At 69.0% G+C, this 14,360-nt stretch overlaps 3 protein-coding genes across 3 annotated transcripts; 2 read left to right on the top strand and 1 right to left on the bottom strand.

Moving 5' to 3' along the window:
• Window positions 1–3,477: 3,477 nt before the first annotated feature.
• Window positions 3,478–7,558, top strand: CXCL16 (C-X-C motif chemokine ligand 16). Its single transcript, XM_074941074.1, has 6 exons — window positions 3,478–3,589; window positions 4,338–4,464; window positions 5,839–5,921; window positions 6,334–6,687; window positions 6,805–7,008; window positions 7,521–7,558. Exons 1-6 carry the CDS (start codon window positions 3,526–3,528, stop codon window positions 7,556–7,558), a joined length of 870 nt encoding a protein of 289 aa, XP_074797175.1. The 5' UTR covers window positions 3,478–3,525.
• Window positions 7,559–8,543: 985 nt separating this feature from the next.
• MED11 (mediator complex subunit 11) lies at window positions 8,544–10,575 on the bottom strand. Its single transcript, XM_074941172.1, is given in 4 exon segments — window positions 8,544–8,746; window positions 8,748–8,816; window positions 8,903–9,033; window positions 10,442–10,575. Coding segments are annotated over 4 exon segments (354 nt in total). The 5' UTR covers window positions 10,527–10,575; the 3' UTR covers window positions 8,544–8,677.
• On the top strand, window positions 10,525–13,729 carry LOC141978755 (autophagy-related protein 16-1-like). Its single transcript, XM_074941073.1, has 10 exons — window positions 10,525–10,634; window positions 10,686–10,756; window positions 11,314–11,395; window positions 12,184–12,259; window positions 12,334–12,407; window positions 12,530–12,739; window positions 12,870–12,935; window positions 13,202–13,268; window positions 13,393–13,462; window positions 13,588–13,729. The coding sequence occupies exons 1-10, from the start codon at window positions 10,525–10,527 to the stop codon at window positions 13,632–13,634; spliced, it is 873 nt and encodes a 290-aa protein (XP_074797174.1). The 3' UTR covers window positions 13,635–13,729.
• Window positions 13,730–14,360: the final 631 nt, after the last annotated feature.

Genomic DNA, 14,360 nt, shown 5'->3' with positions numbered 1-14,360 from the left:
GGAATAATGCCCCTGTTCTCTAGGCTGGAGCGACTCCCAGCCAGCGTAAAACAGGGGGGGTTAGTGAGCATCTGAACCCAGCCCAGGAAACTCTCCGGGCCTCAGGCCTGGCCTCCCTCAGCACAGCACATCCTAGGTCTGTCCCGCATCCAGGGGGGCTCTGGGGGCTCCCTCTCTCCAGCCCCGAGCCCCCCTGCTTCCCAGCTGGGCATCTGCTATCACCAGCCACAAGCCCCCCCTCTGTCCATTGTCTCCTCTCCAGGAAAACAGGGTCGCCTGGGCCCCCTCTCCCCTCGTCTGTCCTCTGGCCCCCCTGGCTGGGACCGGCTGGTCAGGTCACCGGGTCCTCCCACTGGCCAGACCCAGCTGGGACTCCTGAGCTGGGCCTGCCGGCCACCACGTCACCAGTCGCTGGGGTCTCCATTCTCGTCACCAGTCGCTGGGGTCTCCATTCTCCAGGCCTTCGGCCGCGGTCCCAAGTTTCCTCACCCATCGTCTGCAACAACAAACTCCCTCTCCCCTCCCCTCATTAAACCAACAACAGCCAGGGAAACTGAGTCCCACCCCCTCTGCATGCAGCCCCCCACTTCGTCACAGCCCCTCCCCTGCAAGGTGCCAACTGAAGGGGCTGGAGAACAAAGAGATCAGGTGGCCTCCTGGCCCCGGAAAGCAACAAAGGGCAGAGGAGGGGCTGGAGGGAGGGTCAGTTTAGAGCTGGCTAGGGAGGCCCAGCACCGGGGTCTGGGCTCCCCACCCCCCAGAATGGACCCAGCTGAGGGGTCCGGTTCTCTGCACCTACAAGCTCTGTGTTAGACCATGTCCCTGTCGTCTAATAAACCTTCTGTTTTCCCGGCTGGCTGAGAGTCCCGTCTGACTGCGGAGTTGGGGGGCAGGACCTTCTGGCCCCCCCAGGACCCCGCCTGAGCGGACTCGCTGGGGGAAGCGCACGGAGGGACAGAGGAAGCTGAATGCTCCGAGGTCAGACCCAGGAAGGTGGAAGCCGGGTGAGCTGTGTGTCCTTCCCAGAGAGGAGACTTCCCCAGAGTCCTGACTGGCTTAGAGCATCACCCGGGGACCCCGTGACACCAAGCTGACACCAAGCTTTCGACAGGGTAACAAGCCTTGTGGATAGAGGGGAAGTGGTAGACGTGACTTTAGTAATGTTTTTGATACTGGCTCGCATGACCCTCTCATGAACAAACGGGAACTGCGAGTGCAGAGAGGAGTTCTCCCTGGTTCACAGTCAGGCTGGAAGGGCACCATGAGAGGGTCCCACAGGGATCGGTTCTGCTCAATAATGGCATAGAGAGGACACTGATAAAGTTTGCGGACGACACCAAGCTGGGAGGGGCTGCGAGTGCTTTGGAGGATAGGATTAAAATTCAAAATGATCCGGACAAACCGGAGAAATGGTCTGAAGTAAATAGGATGAAATTTAATCAGGACCAATGCAAAGTACTCCCCCTAGGAAGGAACAATCAGTTACACACACACGCAATGGGAAAGGACGGCCTACAAAGGAGTACTGGGAAAGGGATCTGGGGGTCATAGCGGACCACAAGCTAAATATGAGTCAACAGGGTGTTGAAAAATTTCAGAGTAGCAGCCGTGTTAGTCTGTATTCGCAGAAAGAAAAGGAGGACTTGTGGCACCTTAGAGACTAACCAATTTATTTGAGCATAAGCTTTCGTGAGCTACAGCTCACTTCATCGGATGCATACTGTGGAAAGTGTAGAAGATCTTTTTATACACACAAAGCATGAAAAAATACCTCCCCCCACCCCACTCTCCTGCTGGTAATAGCTTATCTAAAGTGATCACTCTCCTTACAATGTGAATGATAATCAAGGTGGGCCATTTCCTGTTGCAAAACAAGCCAACATCGTTCTGGGCTGTATTAGCAGGAGCGTTGTAAGCAACACCCAAGAAGTAATTCCTCTGCTCTGCTCCGGGCTGATGAGACCTCAACTGGAGCAGCGTGTCCAGTTCTGGGCGCCACGTTTCAGGAAAGATGTGGACAAATTGGAGAGAGTCCAGAGAAGAGCAACACAAACGATGAAAGGTCTAGAAAACATGACCAATGAGGGAAGATTGAAAAACTTGGGTTTGTTTAGTCTGGAGAAGAGAAGACTGAGAGGGGACATGATCACAGTTTTCAAAGAGCATAAAAGGTTGTTACAAGGAGGAGGGAGAAGAATTGTTCTTCTTAACCTCTGAGGCTAGGACAAGAAGCAGTGGGCTTAAATTGCAGCGAGGACGGTTTAGGTTGGACATTAGAAAAACTTCCTACCTGTCGGGGTGGTGAAGCCCTGGAATAAATTGCCCAGGGCGGTTGTGGGATCTCCATCATGGGGGATTCGTAAGAGCAGGTTGGACAAACCCGTCCGGCCACGAGTGCAGGGGACGGGAGACCTCTCAAGGCCCCTTCCAGTTCTATGCTTCTCTGATTCAAAATTGCTGAGTTAAATCGCTTTAAACCAACCCACCCTGCTCCCCCCGGCCTGCGAACTCCCCTTGGGTCCCTGCTCCCCCCCCCGACCCGGGATGTCTCTACTAATCTGCCCCCAATCCCAGCCCCCCTCGCCCCCAGCAGGGTGTATCTTTCCCCCCACACGCAGCAGGCAGGGAACGGGGCAGGCCATGGGGCCCTGCTATGGGGAAAACAGCCCCTTCCCGGTGGAGGGGAAAGAGGGGGGCTAGACAGAAGATTGGGGGGGCTGGCTTGGGGGCCCAGCTGCCATGGCGTGTTTTCTCTCCGGCCAATAACCAGCTCCGCAGCCAGCTCCGTCTGCAGCCCCAGTTAGTCACAGAAAAGCCCCAGGAAACAAAAGTGAAAACATGCAACGGAAACAAAACAAGACAGCAACCCCCCCAGCCCCCCCCCAGCCCCCCCGGGACTACTTAAAGCAACAACTGCCTGGACCAAAGGCCTTCCCGTATCCCGCCTCCAGTCCCCAAACCCAGCCAGATTCCCACGGTCTGCAAATCCAGATGGCGCTTTTTTTGGTGTGTGTGTGTGGGGGGGGGGTCCGGGGGGGCTGCAGAAGTAAGGGGGGGGCAGGGGCCAGGCCAGCCTTGCTCCTCTGTGACCCTGATGCAGGGGGCAGGGGGGCTGAGGCCAATTTGGGGGTGACTGTAGCCCCACCCCCAAGCGCCACCCTGATTGGGAAGCTCACAACACAACGGGGGGAGGGGGGATGCTCAGCGTCCTGCCAAGGGGGGTGGGTGGGGTGTGAAGGGAGTGGGGGGAGGGGTACTGGAAGGGGGGGCTGGGGTCATCCATGAGGTCTGGGGGCAGATCTGCAGGGTAATAAGGGGGCAGCTGTGGGAGTGTCCAGGGGGCAGGAAGTTGGGGGGCAGGCCCCAGGGGGCTGGAGTCCGGGGTGGGGGCTGCAGGGACCGGGGGAGGGGGATCCCCCAGGCAGGGAGCGAGACGCGCCGCCTCCTCCCCGCCCAGGACCCGCCCAGCCCGGAAAGCCCCGGCCAGGTCCCTGTCCCGGGCGGTTTCGGTCCGTGCCCGGCCCCATGGCGGCGACCCCCGGCCCGGGAGCGACCCTCCTGCTGCTGCTGCTGCTGGGCCCCCCGCCGGGTAAGAGCCCCCCCCCAGCTGCGCCCCGCTCCGTCTCCAGCTGCGCCCCGCGCCCCCCCAGTGCCCAACTGCGCCCCCGCCCCCCCGGTCCCCAGCTGCGCCCCGCGTCCCCCCCAGCTGCGCCCCCTCTCCCCAGTGCCCAACTGCGCCCCGCGTCCCCCCCAACTGCGCCCCGCTCCGTCTCCAGCTGCGCCCCGCGCCCCCCCAGTGCCCAACTGCGCCGCGCGCCCCCCCCGGTCCCCAGCTGCGCCCCGCGTCCCCCCCCAGCTGCGCCCCCTCCCGCCAGTGCCCAACTGCGCCCCGCGCCCCCCCACCTGCACCGCGCGCCCCCCCAACTGCGCCCCGCGCCCCCCCCCCAGGTCCCCAGCTGCGCCCTGCGCCTGGCTCCATCTCCTCGCGCGGCTCCCCGGGGGAGGGCAACAGGCTGAGACCCGCCCCCGCCCGGTGGGGTTCTGGGCTAAACACCCCCCTACTGACCCCCCCATACAGCGCCACCCCCGTTGGCATCGCGGTGTGTGACCCCCCCACCCCTGCGGCCCCCGGGGGCCGAGCCTCATTTAGGCTGAGCTCTCACTTCAGCTGGGACCCCCCCGCACGTTTCCCGCCCCTGGGGGGCCTGGGACCCCCCCCCCCCCGATCTCTCCCTTGGGGGGCTGGGCTGGGCGTACCGTGGGTCAGACTCCACACACCCTATGCCCAGTGGCCCCCGGTAGCAGACCCCTAACCCCAGGTGTGTCCCCCCCCACAGCCTGGGGGAACGAGGGGGGCGCGCTCGGGGTCTGCAAATGCCGGAGGCTGACGACGCCCCCCGGCCGGCTCCAGGACCTCGCCGACAGGGTGAAGGGCTACCAGGCCTGCGGCGGGCACCTCGTCCGGTACGTACCCCCGCCGGGCCAGAGCGCCCCCCGCCAGCCCTGAATACCCCTGCTGCCCTCCGCTGGCCCAGAATACCCCCCCCGGGCCATAATACCCCTGCTGCCCCCCTCCAGCCCACAATAGCCATGCTGCCCCCCACCAGGCCAGAACGCCCCCCGCCGGCCCATAATAGCCCTGCTGCCCCCTGCCAGCCCATAATACCCCTGCTGCCCCCCGCCGGCCCATAATACCCCTGCTGCCCTCCGCTGGCCCAGAATACCCCCGCCGGGCCATAATACCCCTGCCGGCCCCCGCCGGGCCATAACGCCCCCCCCGGGCCATAATACCCCTGCTGCCACCCTCCAGCCCACAATAGCCCTGCTGCCCCCCACCGGGCCAGAACGCCCCCCGCCGGCCCATAATAGCCCTGCTGCCCCCTGCCAGCCCATAATACCCCTGCTGCCCCCCGCCGGCCCATAATACCCCTGCTGCCCCCCGCCAGCCCAGAACGCCCCCGCCAGCCCTGAATAGCCCTGCTGCCCCCTGCCGGGCCAGAACGCCCCCGCCGGGCCATAATACCCCTGCTGCCCCCTGCCAGCCCATAATACCCCTGCTGCCCCCCGCCGGCCCAGAACGCCCCCGCCAGCCCTGAATAGCCCTGCTGCCCCCCGCCGGGCCAGAACGCCCCCGCCGGGCCATAATACCCCTGCTGCCCCCTGCCCAGCCAGAACGCCCCCTGCCAGCCCCGAATAGCCCTGCTGCCCCCCCCGCCGGCCCAGAACGCCCCCCAGCCGATGACAAAAGTTCTCTAAAAATTCCAGACACCCCGTTTCCTGGTGCTGCAAATTCCAGTTCCAGCCCCCCCCAGATTCCCCCCCCAGCAAACCCTGTCTGGTGCTCCCCCTGCCAGCCCCCCTGATTCCCCCTGCCAGCCCCCCAATCCCCCAGCCAACCCCTCCCCTTGCCAGGCCCCCCAATCTCCCCCCATCAACCCCACCCCCTGCCAGCCCCCCCGATGCCCCAGCCAACCCCTCCAATCTCCCCCCACCAACCCCTCCCCCTGCCAGGCCCCCCCGATCCCTCCCCACCAAATCCACCCCTGCCAGCCCCCCTAATCACCCCAGCCAACCCCTCCCCCTGCCAGGCCCCCCTGACCCTCCTGCCAACCCCACCCTCCCTCCAGCCCCCCGCGATCTGCTCCCACCAAACCCTCCTCCCGCCAGCCCCCCCCCCGGTCCACCCCGCCAACCTTTCCCCCCACCAGCCCCCAGATACCAGCCAACCCCCCACCCCTCCCCACCAGCCCTTCCGGCTCCCCCCCAACAGCTAGCCTCACCCGCCCTGCCGTGGGGCCAGGCCAGACCCCCCCCTCATTTTTCCCCCCTGCCCCCCAGGTTCGAGCTGCCCCGTGTACAGATCTGTGGGCTGGACAGCGCCGACTGGGTGATCCAGCTCCGCCACCTCTGGGAGAACAAAGGTGGGTCCGACCCCCAACCCCTCCCTCCAGCCGCTGCCCCCCCGGGTTATGGGGGGCTGCTCTCCCTCCCCCCTGTAAAAAGGGGGTCCCCCGATGGAGCTGGGATCTGGGTGCACCCCTTGAGGGTCCCCATCCAGTGCCCCCTGCTCTGGGGTTTGGGGGGACCCAGATCCTACAGCTTCCCCCGAGTGGTTGTGGGGCGGGTCTGACGGGCCCTGGAAGTGGGGATCCCTGTGGGGGGGGCTCAGGGGAAGAGGGGAAGGCCCTGTGCTGGGTGGGGCAGGCAGGGCATTGATGGCAGTGGGGTGCTGGGGGGCCACTGGGGGGGGTGGAGTGGACTCTGTTGGGGGGCAGGGGGGCGAGGGCCCTCCCGTCTGGCCCAGCCAGGTCACGAACTCACCGTGTCCTGCAGAAGCCGGAAGGATTGATGCCCGCCAAGGGGGCAGGGGGCCGGCCCCGAACCCCACCAACGCTCCCCTGCCCCCCAACACCCGGCCCCCCATGCCCAGTGCGGCCCGACCCCCGGAGCCCCAGGGACTCACAGACGGACCCCAGGAGCCGCACGGACCCTCAGAGCCCCAGGGGCTCACAGACGGACCCCCGGAGCCGCACGGACCCCCAGAGCCCCAGGGACTCACAGACGGACCCCCGGAGCCGCACGGACCCCCAGAGCCCCAGGGACTCACAGACGGACCCCCGCAGCGGCACGGACCCCTAGAGCCGCACAGACCCACGGCCAGACCCACAGATGAAGCCCTGACCACCGGTGAGCTCACAGCTGGGATTCCCCATGAGGGGGACTCTCCGTGGGGCTGGGATCCCCCGAGGGGGCGGGGATCCCTGCCCCCCCTGGTTTCTAACCCCCTCCCCCTTTGTCGTGCAGACCCCGTTGGGGGGCCCAGCCTGGCGCCCCAGCAGGGGGAGGGAGCGGCCGATGGGCCCCCCCCTGCTCAGCCCCGTCCCTACCTCACGGCCGTGCCGGTGCTGCTGGGCATCACCCTGGGGCTGCTGGGGGGCCTGACCTACGTGCTCTGCCGGCGGAGCCGGCGGCCCCCCCCGCTACCCGGCCCTGCGCCCCGACACCCAGGTAAGCGACGCAATGGGGTTGGGGGGGCCCTGCTTCCCTGGGGGGACTGGCTATTTCCCCCTGGCTCTGTGCCCCCCGCACCCTCCACGGCCAATCCACCCCACCCCCGATCTGTGCCCCCAAGTGTCCCCCCCACAGCCTGTCCACCCCCGATCTGTGCCCCCCTGCACCCCCTATGGCCAATCCACCCCACCCCCGATCTGTGCCCCTGGCGTTCCCCCCCCCAGCTAATCCACCCCCATCCCTGGGCTCGGAGTCCCTCCAGCTCATTTTCTTAGACACCCCCCCACCATGCCCCATCTCTGCCCAGCCTCGTCCCCCCACTCCTGTGCCCCCTGACTAATCCCCCGGACCCAGGGCGTGGGGGTCGTTTCCCCTCCTAATTTACGCCCCCCCCCAAAGCCCGCTCTCCTCCTAGCCATGGGGAGCTCCCCGGAGCGGGCCCTGGCCGTGTTGACTTGGGGGGGTCCTCGGTTTGCTCTAACCCCCCCCCCGTTTTATTCCCCCCTCAGGCACCGAGACACTGTACCACTCCTGCGAGCTGGGATGACGGACGGCGCCCCCCCCAAACCTGGACCCCGGCACCCCAATCCCCACTGTGATTTCTTGGGGTGGGGAGGTGGGGGGTGATGGTATGCACGGGGGGGGGAGGGCAACGAGGGGGTGGCTTTGGGGGGTCTAATGCCCCGGCCCCCCCCCACTTCATGAAGGACCCTGGCTCCGGGGGGCCCCCGCAGAGCTGTTCCCCGCCCCGCACTAAGCTAATCTCTAACCACAGACGAGGTACTCTGGGGAGACACCTGCCGGTCCTGCCCCCCCCCAGAGCCCCCACTAATTTATTCCCCGGGGGGGCCTGCTCCCAGCCCCCCCTTGTACAATGTGCCAGTGCTTTAATACAGAAGTTTGTACAAGGCTGCGACTGGTTATTAATGGGGGGGCACAGTTTTGGGACCCCCCCTGCAGCCCCCAGATCCCTGCATTTGTGCCGGGGTGGGGGGGGTCTCTCCGAGGTTTCTGCACCCAGGCTGGGGAGCGGGGGGAGAGAGGGGCACCTGGAACTGGCCTGAACCCCCAGCATGCAAGGGGGGCCCCCCCCAGAGACTGATGTGGGGGCAGCTCTGGAGAGAGGACACCCCCACCGCCCCCCAGACACTTTCACTTCCTCTGCGCGGAGGCTGGAGGGGGGGCTGGATCGGTGTGGAAACAGGGCGCGTGTGGAGGGGGGTGGGATTTACACTGGGGGGGGGGAGACCCACACGGGGGGCTCCCTCCTCCGGCATGTCCAGTCATGGGGCTCCCCCAAGGCCAGCTCCTGCCCCATCCACACCCCGCCCCCCAAACAGAGGTCCTCAGTGTGGGGCAATCTGGGTTTTTTCCCCTTTTATTTAACAAGGGCAGTAGGAAAAACAGCCCCCCCCCTCGCTGGTGGCCCCCCCCCGGCGCCGAGAGCCGGTGGGTCAGACCATTTTCCCGGTGCGCCCGGGGTGGGGCGGGGTCCGGATGCCGTGTCGCTCCTGGGTCCCCCCGGAGCGTGTCCCGCCTTCTCACGTGCCCGGCCGGTCACGCGTGTGGCAAGCGGCACCGCGTTCCCCCCGGCCGCCGTCCCGTGCTCCTGGCGTGTTCCCGCGGGGGGGCTCCAGCGAGCTCCCGGCGGGCCGGGGGGCGCCCCCTATTGCTCCAGCATGTGCTCGCAGGTGCGGGCCAGCTCCCCCAGCTTGAGCCGGGCGTAGTCGACCCGGGTTCAGCGCCATCTGGCAGCCCTTGCGGGCCGAGTAGCTGGAGCCCTCGTGGGGCTGCCCCGTGGCCACCTGTGGGGGGGGAGACAGCAGAGATGGGGGGTGAGCCTGAGCGCCCCAGCCGGCCCCGCCCCCTGCGCCGGCCCCGCCCCCCTGACCTGGGTGAGGTAGCGGATCTGGCCGGACAGCTCCGACTCCACCTTCTGCACGGAGGCGGTGAACTGGGCGGCCTGGCGCTCGAGCAGCCGCTCGGTCGGCTTCTCCTTCGACAGCTCCAGGATCACGTTCCCTGGGGGCGGGGGGGGGGTGAGGGGCGCCCCGATAAACCCCCCCTTCCCTGGGGGGAGCCTCGTCCCAAAGCGCCCCCCTGTTCCGGGCCTGACTCGCCGGCACCCCTGCCCCTGAACGCCCCGGCATCCCCCCAGGGGATCCCCCAGCAACCCTCCCCCCAAAAGCCCCTGGCAACCCCCCCGGGGATCCCCCAGCAACCCTCACCCCCGGGGATCCCCCAGCACCCCTCCCGGCGAACGCCCCGGCATCCCCCCCGGTGATCCCCCAGCAACCCTCCCCCCGAACGCCCCTGGCACCCCTTCCCCTATCGCCATGACCTCCCGCCACAACTTTCTACTCCCACAAACCCAATGCCCTAGCCCCGCCCCTTCCCCAGGCCCCGCCCCTGGCTCACCACAGCCCCCCTCCCTCGCTGGTTCTCCCCTTCCCTCACGCACTTCCACGGGGCTGGGGCAGGGGGTTGGGGGGGTGCAGGCTCTGGGGCGGGGCCGGGGATGAGGGGTTTGGGGTGCAGGAGGGGGCTCTGGGTTTGGGGGGCTCGGGGCTGGGGTGCAGGAGGGGGCTCTGGGGTTGGGGTGCAGGAGGGGCTCTGGGTTTGGGGGGGCTCGGGGCTGGGGGTTGGGGTGCAGGGGGGGCTCTGGGTTTGGGGGGGCTCGGGGCTGGGGGTTGGGGTGCAGGAGGGGGCTCGGGGCTGGGGGTTGGGGTGCAGGAGGGGGCTCTGGGTTTGGGGGGTTCAGGACTGGGGGTTGGGGTGCAGGGGGGGCTCTGGGGTTGGGGGGCTCGGGGCTGGGGGTTGGGGTGCAGGAGGGGGCTCTGGGGTTGGGGGGGCTCGGGGCTGGGGGTTGGGGTGCAGGAGGGGGCTCTGGGGTTGGGGGCTCTGGGGTTGGGGTGCAGGGGGGGCTCTGGGTTTGGGGGGGCTCGGGGCTGGGGGTTGGGGTGCAGGGGGGGCTCTGGGTTTGGGGGGCTCGGGGCTGGGGGTTGGGGTGCACGAGGGGGCTCTGGGGTTGGGGGGTTCGGGGCTGGGGCTTGGGGTGCAGGAGGGGGCTCTGCCCCCTCCTGACTCGCTGCACCCCACTACAGCCCCCCTCCCCCTGTAGCCTGACCCCGCCCCCAAACGTTAGCCCCGCCCCGACCCCTGCCCTGCAGCCTGGCCCCTCCCACCCGAGGCGCCCAAAACAGCAAATGGGGGGAGACCCTGGCCCCGCCCCCAGCCATTAGACCCGCCCCCAGCCACACTCGGCCGTTGGCCCCGCCCCGACGCGCGCTCGGCCGTTGGCCCCGCCCCGACGCGCGCTCTGCAGCCAGGCCCCGTCCCGACGCGCGCTCGGCCGTTGGCCCCGCCCCGACGCGCGCTCTGCAGCCAGGCCCCGCCCCGACGCGCGCTCGGCCGTTGGCCCCGCCCCTACCCGCGCTCTGCAGCGAGGCGCCGATCTCGCGCTCCAGCTCCTCCAGCACCCGCAGCCGCTCGTTGGCCACGCTGTAGGTGGCCATGGCCCCGCGCGCGCCGCCGGCCCCGCCCCTCCCTGCTGCTCGCGGCGCATGCGTCGGCTGGGCTCCGCCCCCTCCCCCCCGGCGCTACATCTGCCGGCGCCGGCGCACGTGACCCGGAAGCGATGGAGGGGGCGGGGCCCGGCCCGGCCTGGCCTGGAGGCGCCACGTGCGCCGGGAGCTGGAGCGGCGGGAGCGCGAGACGCGGCGGCTGCGGGGCCTGGTGCAGAGCCGTGAGCGGGGGGCGGGGCCTCAGCGGGGGGCGGGGCCTGGTGCAGAGCCGTGAGCGGGGGGCGGGGCCTCTGCTGGGGGCGGGGCCTGGTGCAGAGCCGTGAGCGGGGGGCGGGGCCTCTGCTGGGGGCGGGGCCTGGTGCAGAGCCGTGAGCGGGGGGCGGGGCCTCTGCTGGGGGCGGGGCCTGGTGCAGAGCCGTGAGCGGGGCCTGGTGCAGTGCCGTCAGCGGGGGGCGGGGCCTGGGGCCGAGCCGTGAGCGGGGGGCGGGACCTGGGGCCGAGCCGTGAGCGGGGGGCGGGTTCTCTGGGGCAGAGCTGTGAACGGGGGCGGGGCCCCTGCTGGGGGCGGGGCCTGGGGCCGAGCTCTCAGCGGGGGGCGGGGCCGAGCCATGAGCAGGGCCTCAGCTGGGGCGGGGCCAGCTGCACAGCGGGGGGCGGAGCCTCAGGTGGGAAGACCAGAGTCCTGACGCCCCCCCCCCCAGCCCCCACGCCCCTCCCAGAGCCGGGGAGAGAACCCAGGCGTCCGGGCTCCCAGCCCCTCCCCCTCCTTCACCTACAGATGAGAGACTCTCGGAGCGCCGGGACCTGGAGCGGCTGTTGGCAGAGACCCTTCGGCTGGAGCTGGGGCCCCAGGCATCCAGGTGGAGCCGGGGCCACCACCCCCTGCCCCGGGGGCTGCGGGGCGGGAGTGGGGGCACCGGCAGAGCTGGGGGGGGGACAGGGGCTGCGGGTCAGGAGTGAGGGGTCCTGGCAGAGCTGGGGGGGGCAGGCTGGGGGGGGGCAGGGGCTGCGGGTCGGGAGTGAGGGGCACCGGCAGAGCTGGGGGGGGGCAGGGGCTGCGGGTCGGGAGTGAGGGGCACCGGCAGAGCTGGGGGGGGGCAGGCTGGGGGGGGGCAGGGGCTGCGGGTCGGGAGTGAGGGGCACCGGCAGAGCTGGGGGGGGGCAGGCTGGGGGGGGGCAGGGGCTGCGGGTCGGGAGTGAGGGGCACCGGCAGAGCTGGGGGGGGGGCAGGGGCTGCGGGGCGGGAGTGAGGGGCACCGGCAGAGCTGGGGGGGGCAGGCTGGGGGGGGGGGCAGGGGCTGCGGGGCGGGAGTGAGGGGCACCGGCAGAGCTGGGGGGGGGCAGGGGCTGCGGGTCGGGAGTGAGGGGCACGGGCAGGGCTGGGGGGGGCAGGGCTGGGCTAGCGGGGGGCTGGGGGTCGGGAGTGGGGGGCACCGGCAGGGCTGGGGGGCGGGGCTGGGGGCTAGCGGGGGGCTGTGGGTCGGGAGTGAGGGGCACCGGCAGAGCTGGGGGGGGGGCAGGGGCTGCGGGTCGGGAGTGAGGGGAACCGGCAGAGCTGGGGGGGCAGGCTGGGGGCTGCGGGTCGGGAGTGAGGGGCACTGGCAGGGCTGGGGGGGGCCTCTGACCCTCTCCCCCTTTATGCCCCCAGGGCCCCCCTGGAGCTGGCATCTCTGCGGCTGCAGCATGCGGTCGAGCTGGCAGAGCTGCGGGGGGCTCAGGAGGAGGTGAGTTGGGGGGGGTGCTGTGGGGGGGAGCAGCATCTGTGGGACTAATCCCCCCCGTCTTTCCCCCCCCGTAGCTGGCCCAGAGCGTGGCCCACCTGAGCGATGCCCTGAACCGCAGCGAGGCCGAATGCCAGGAGCACCGGGCCAGGTGAGCCCCCAATCCCCCCCCAGCTTCCTGACCCCCCCACACTGTCCCCCCTCCACGGCCCTGTGGGGCCCCCCACATCCCCCCCGTGCTCGGGGCTCTAACGCCGGCGTGTGTCTGCCCAGGGCGGGGCGCTGTGCCCGGGAGCTGGCGGGGCTCTCGGGGCGCTGCCAGGAGCTGCAGGCCCGGCTGTGGGAGCGGGGCCAGGAGGCCGAGGGGCTGCGGGCGGCCCTGGGGGCGGCGCTGCGGGCCCGGGACCAGCTGGAGGCCCGGTGGGTGCAGGAGAAGCAGCTGGAGGCCCAGAGGGTGAACGAGACCAATGCCCGGGAGGAGAGGTGAGCCCCACGGCCCCCCCAGGGCCACCTGCCCTGAGCACCGCCAGCCTGCGCAGGGAGATGAGGGGTGAGCCCCCTGTGCCCCCCCAGGCTGGGCACCCCCCTACCGGTCTGTCTGCCCCGCCCGCAGGTACCAGAACCAGGTATCCCGGCTGCGCCAGAAGCTGGAGAGGCTACGGCTGGGAGCAGCGGCTGGGTAACGACCCCCCCCCCGCTTCCACCCTCCTGCCCTGGCATGGCCCCCCCTTTCCCCATGGACACCACCGCCGCCCCCCAGATACCCCGCGCTCAGATTCCCTCCGCCCCCGCCACGCCCAGCTGGGCTGGTGGCTGCCCGGACACCCCACCCCAGAGACAGCTGCATTTGGGGGCCTGGCCAGCAACCCCCCCACCCTGGGCAGGGAGGGAGGGGCAGGAGGGGCTTGGTGTGCACCCCCAATTTAACACCCTTTCCCCCACCAGACCCCCCTGGCTGGCTGCTGAGCTGGTGACGAGCGAAAGCAGCTGTAACACGTCCTCCGAGGAGCTGGTGAGAGGGGGCTGGTGGGTCAGAGCAGGGGGGGCTGGCAGCCAGGACACCTGGGTTCTGTCCCCAGTGTCAGGAGGATTGTGGGGTCCCAGGGGTCTCACTGTTTCTCTTCTGTCCCCCCCAGGCAGTGGTGGGGCTGGGCCCCAGGGGCAGCTCATCCCCTGGGAGAGAAGAAATGGAGGGTGAAGGACCAGGTAAGAGGGGGAGACCAGTGAGCCTCCTGGTCCCTTCCCCCTGCACTGTCAGCACCCCCTGCTGGCCCCCTTTCTCCCAGCTGTGTTTTCACCCAAATTGTCCCCCTGCCCCTTTGTTGTTCCAGACCCGGTGCCCGGACCCGCTGCGGAGCTGGACAGAGATGCCCCCTAAGCAGCTGCACCAGGGACCCCCAGTTCCTGGGACCATTGTGAGGAGAGGGGTCTGGCTCCAGACCCAGCCAGTGCCCCCCCTGCATAGATCCCCCCCCCCCCAAGGCTCATTAACCCGGCCCTTGTATGCAAACGCTGTCTTGTGCTGATGTCCACATCTGAATATGCATTGTGCTCATTTGCATAAATGCTCCCTTTCCCCTGGAGAGGCTGCCTGGTGTGTACCCCCACGTGGGGGGTGTGTGTGTGTGTATGCTCTATCCCTGCAGAGCCGCTGTCTATGGTTGTGGGGCCACTGTCTAGGCCTAAGGCTGTGGGGGGGGCCCACTCTACGGCTGGAGGAGGCTACGCTCTAGCTCAGACCTCTGTGGTCAGGGGCCTAGTGCAGTCCTCCAGGCCTCTCGCCATAGAGATGGGGGCTAGAGTGGCTCCTTAAGCTCCATCTCCATGGTGATGAGGCTACACTTCTAACCCTGGCTGAGTCCTCCAGGAAGGTGACCATAGAGTCCCAGCTAGAGTGTCACCACCCATGGACCCTTACCATAGAGATACAGGTGGGGGGGGCACGAGCTAGGCTCTAGACACAGTCTCTATGGCTAGCCCCAGAGCCAGCCTGGCCTCCGCCCATTGGCTGGCAGCCTGGAGCCGTGGCCGAAGCCAGGGCCGCTCTAGCTGCAGTGTTAGGACTCTATGGCTAGTGCCCAGGGAATGACCATAGAGAGGGAGC

The sequence above is a fragment of the Natator depressus genome, chromosome 28 (genome assembly GCF_965152275.1).
Source record: "Natator depressus isolate rNatDep1 chromosome 28, rNatDep2.hap1, whole genome shotgun sequence".
NCBI classification, from domain to species: Eukaryota; Metazoa; Chordata; order Testudines; family Cheloniidae; genus Natator; species Natator depressus.
Note: the sequence above shows the minus strand (reverse complement) of the source record. Positions and strands in the feature narration are given on the sequence as shown.

Excerpts from the sequence above, each read along its gene's own strand:
- CXCL16 (XM_074941074.1), top strand. The coding sequence starts at position 3,526 with ATGGCGGCGACCCCCGGCCCGGGAGCGACCCTCCTGCTGCTGCTGCTG. Across the intron at positions 5,922-6,333 it reads CCACCTCTGGGAGAACAAAG|AAGCCGGAAGGATTGATGCC; the intron begins GTGGGTCCGACC and ends CGTGTCCTGCAG. Across the intron at positions 7,009-7,520 it reads CCCTGCGCCCCGACACCCAG|GCACCGAGACACTGTACCAC; the intron begins GTAAGCGACGCA and ends TTCCCCCCTCAG.
- LOC141978755 (XM_074941073.1), top strand. The coding sequence starts at position 10,525 with ATGGCCCCGCGCGCGCCGCCGGCCCCGCCCCTCCCTGCTGCTCGCGGC. Across the intron at positions 10,757-11,313 it reads GCGGGGCCTGGTGCAGAGCC|ATGAGAGACTCTCGGAGCGC; the intron begins GTGAGCGGGGGG and ends CTTCACCTACAG. Across the intron at positions 13,269-13,392 it reads ACACGTCCTCCGAGGAGCTG|GCAGTGGTGGGGCTGGGCCC; the intron begins GTGAGAGGGGGC and ends TGTCCCCCCCAG.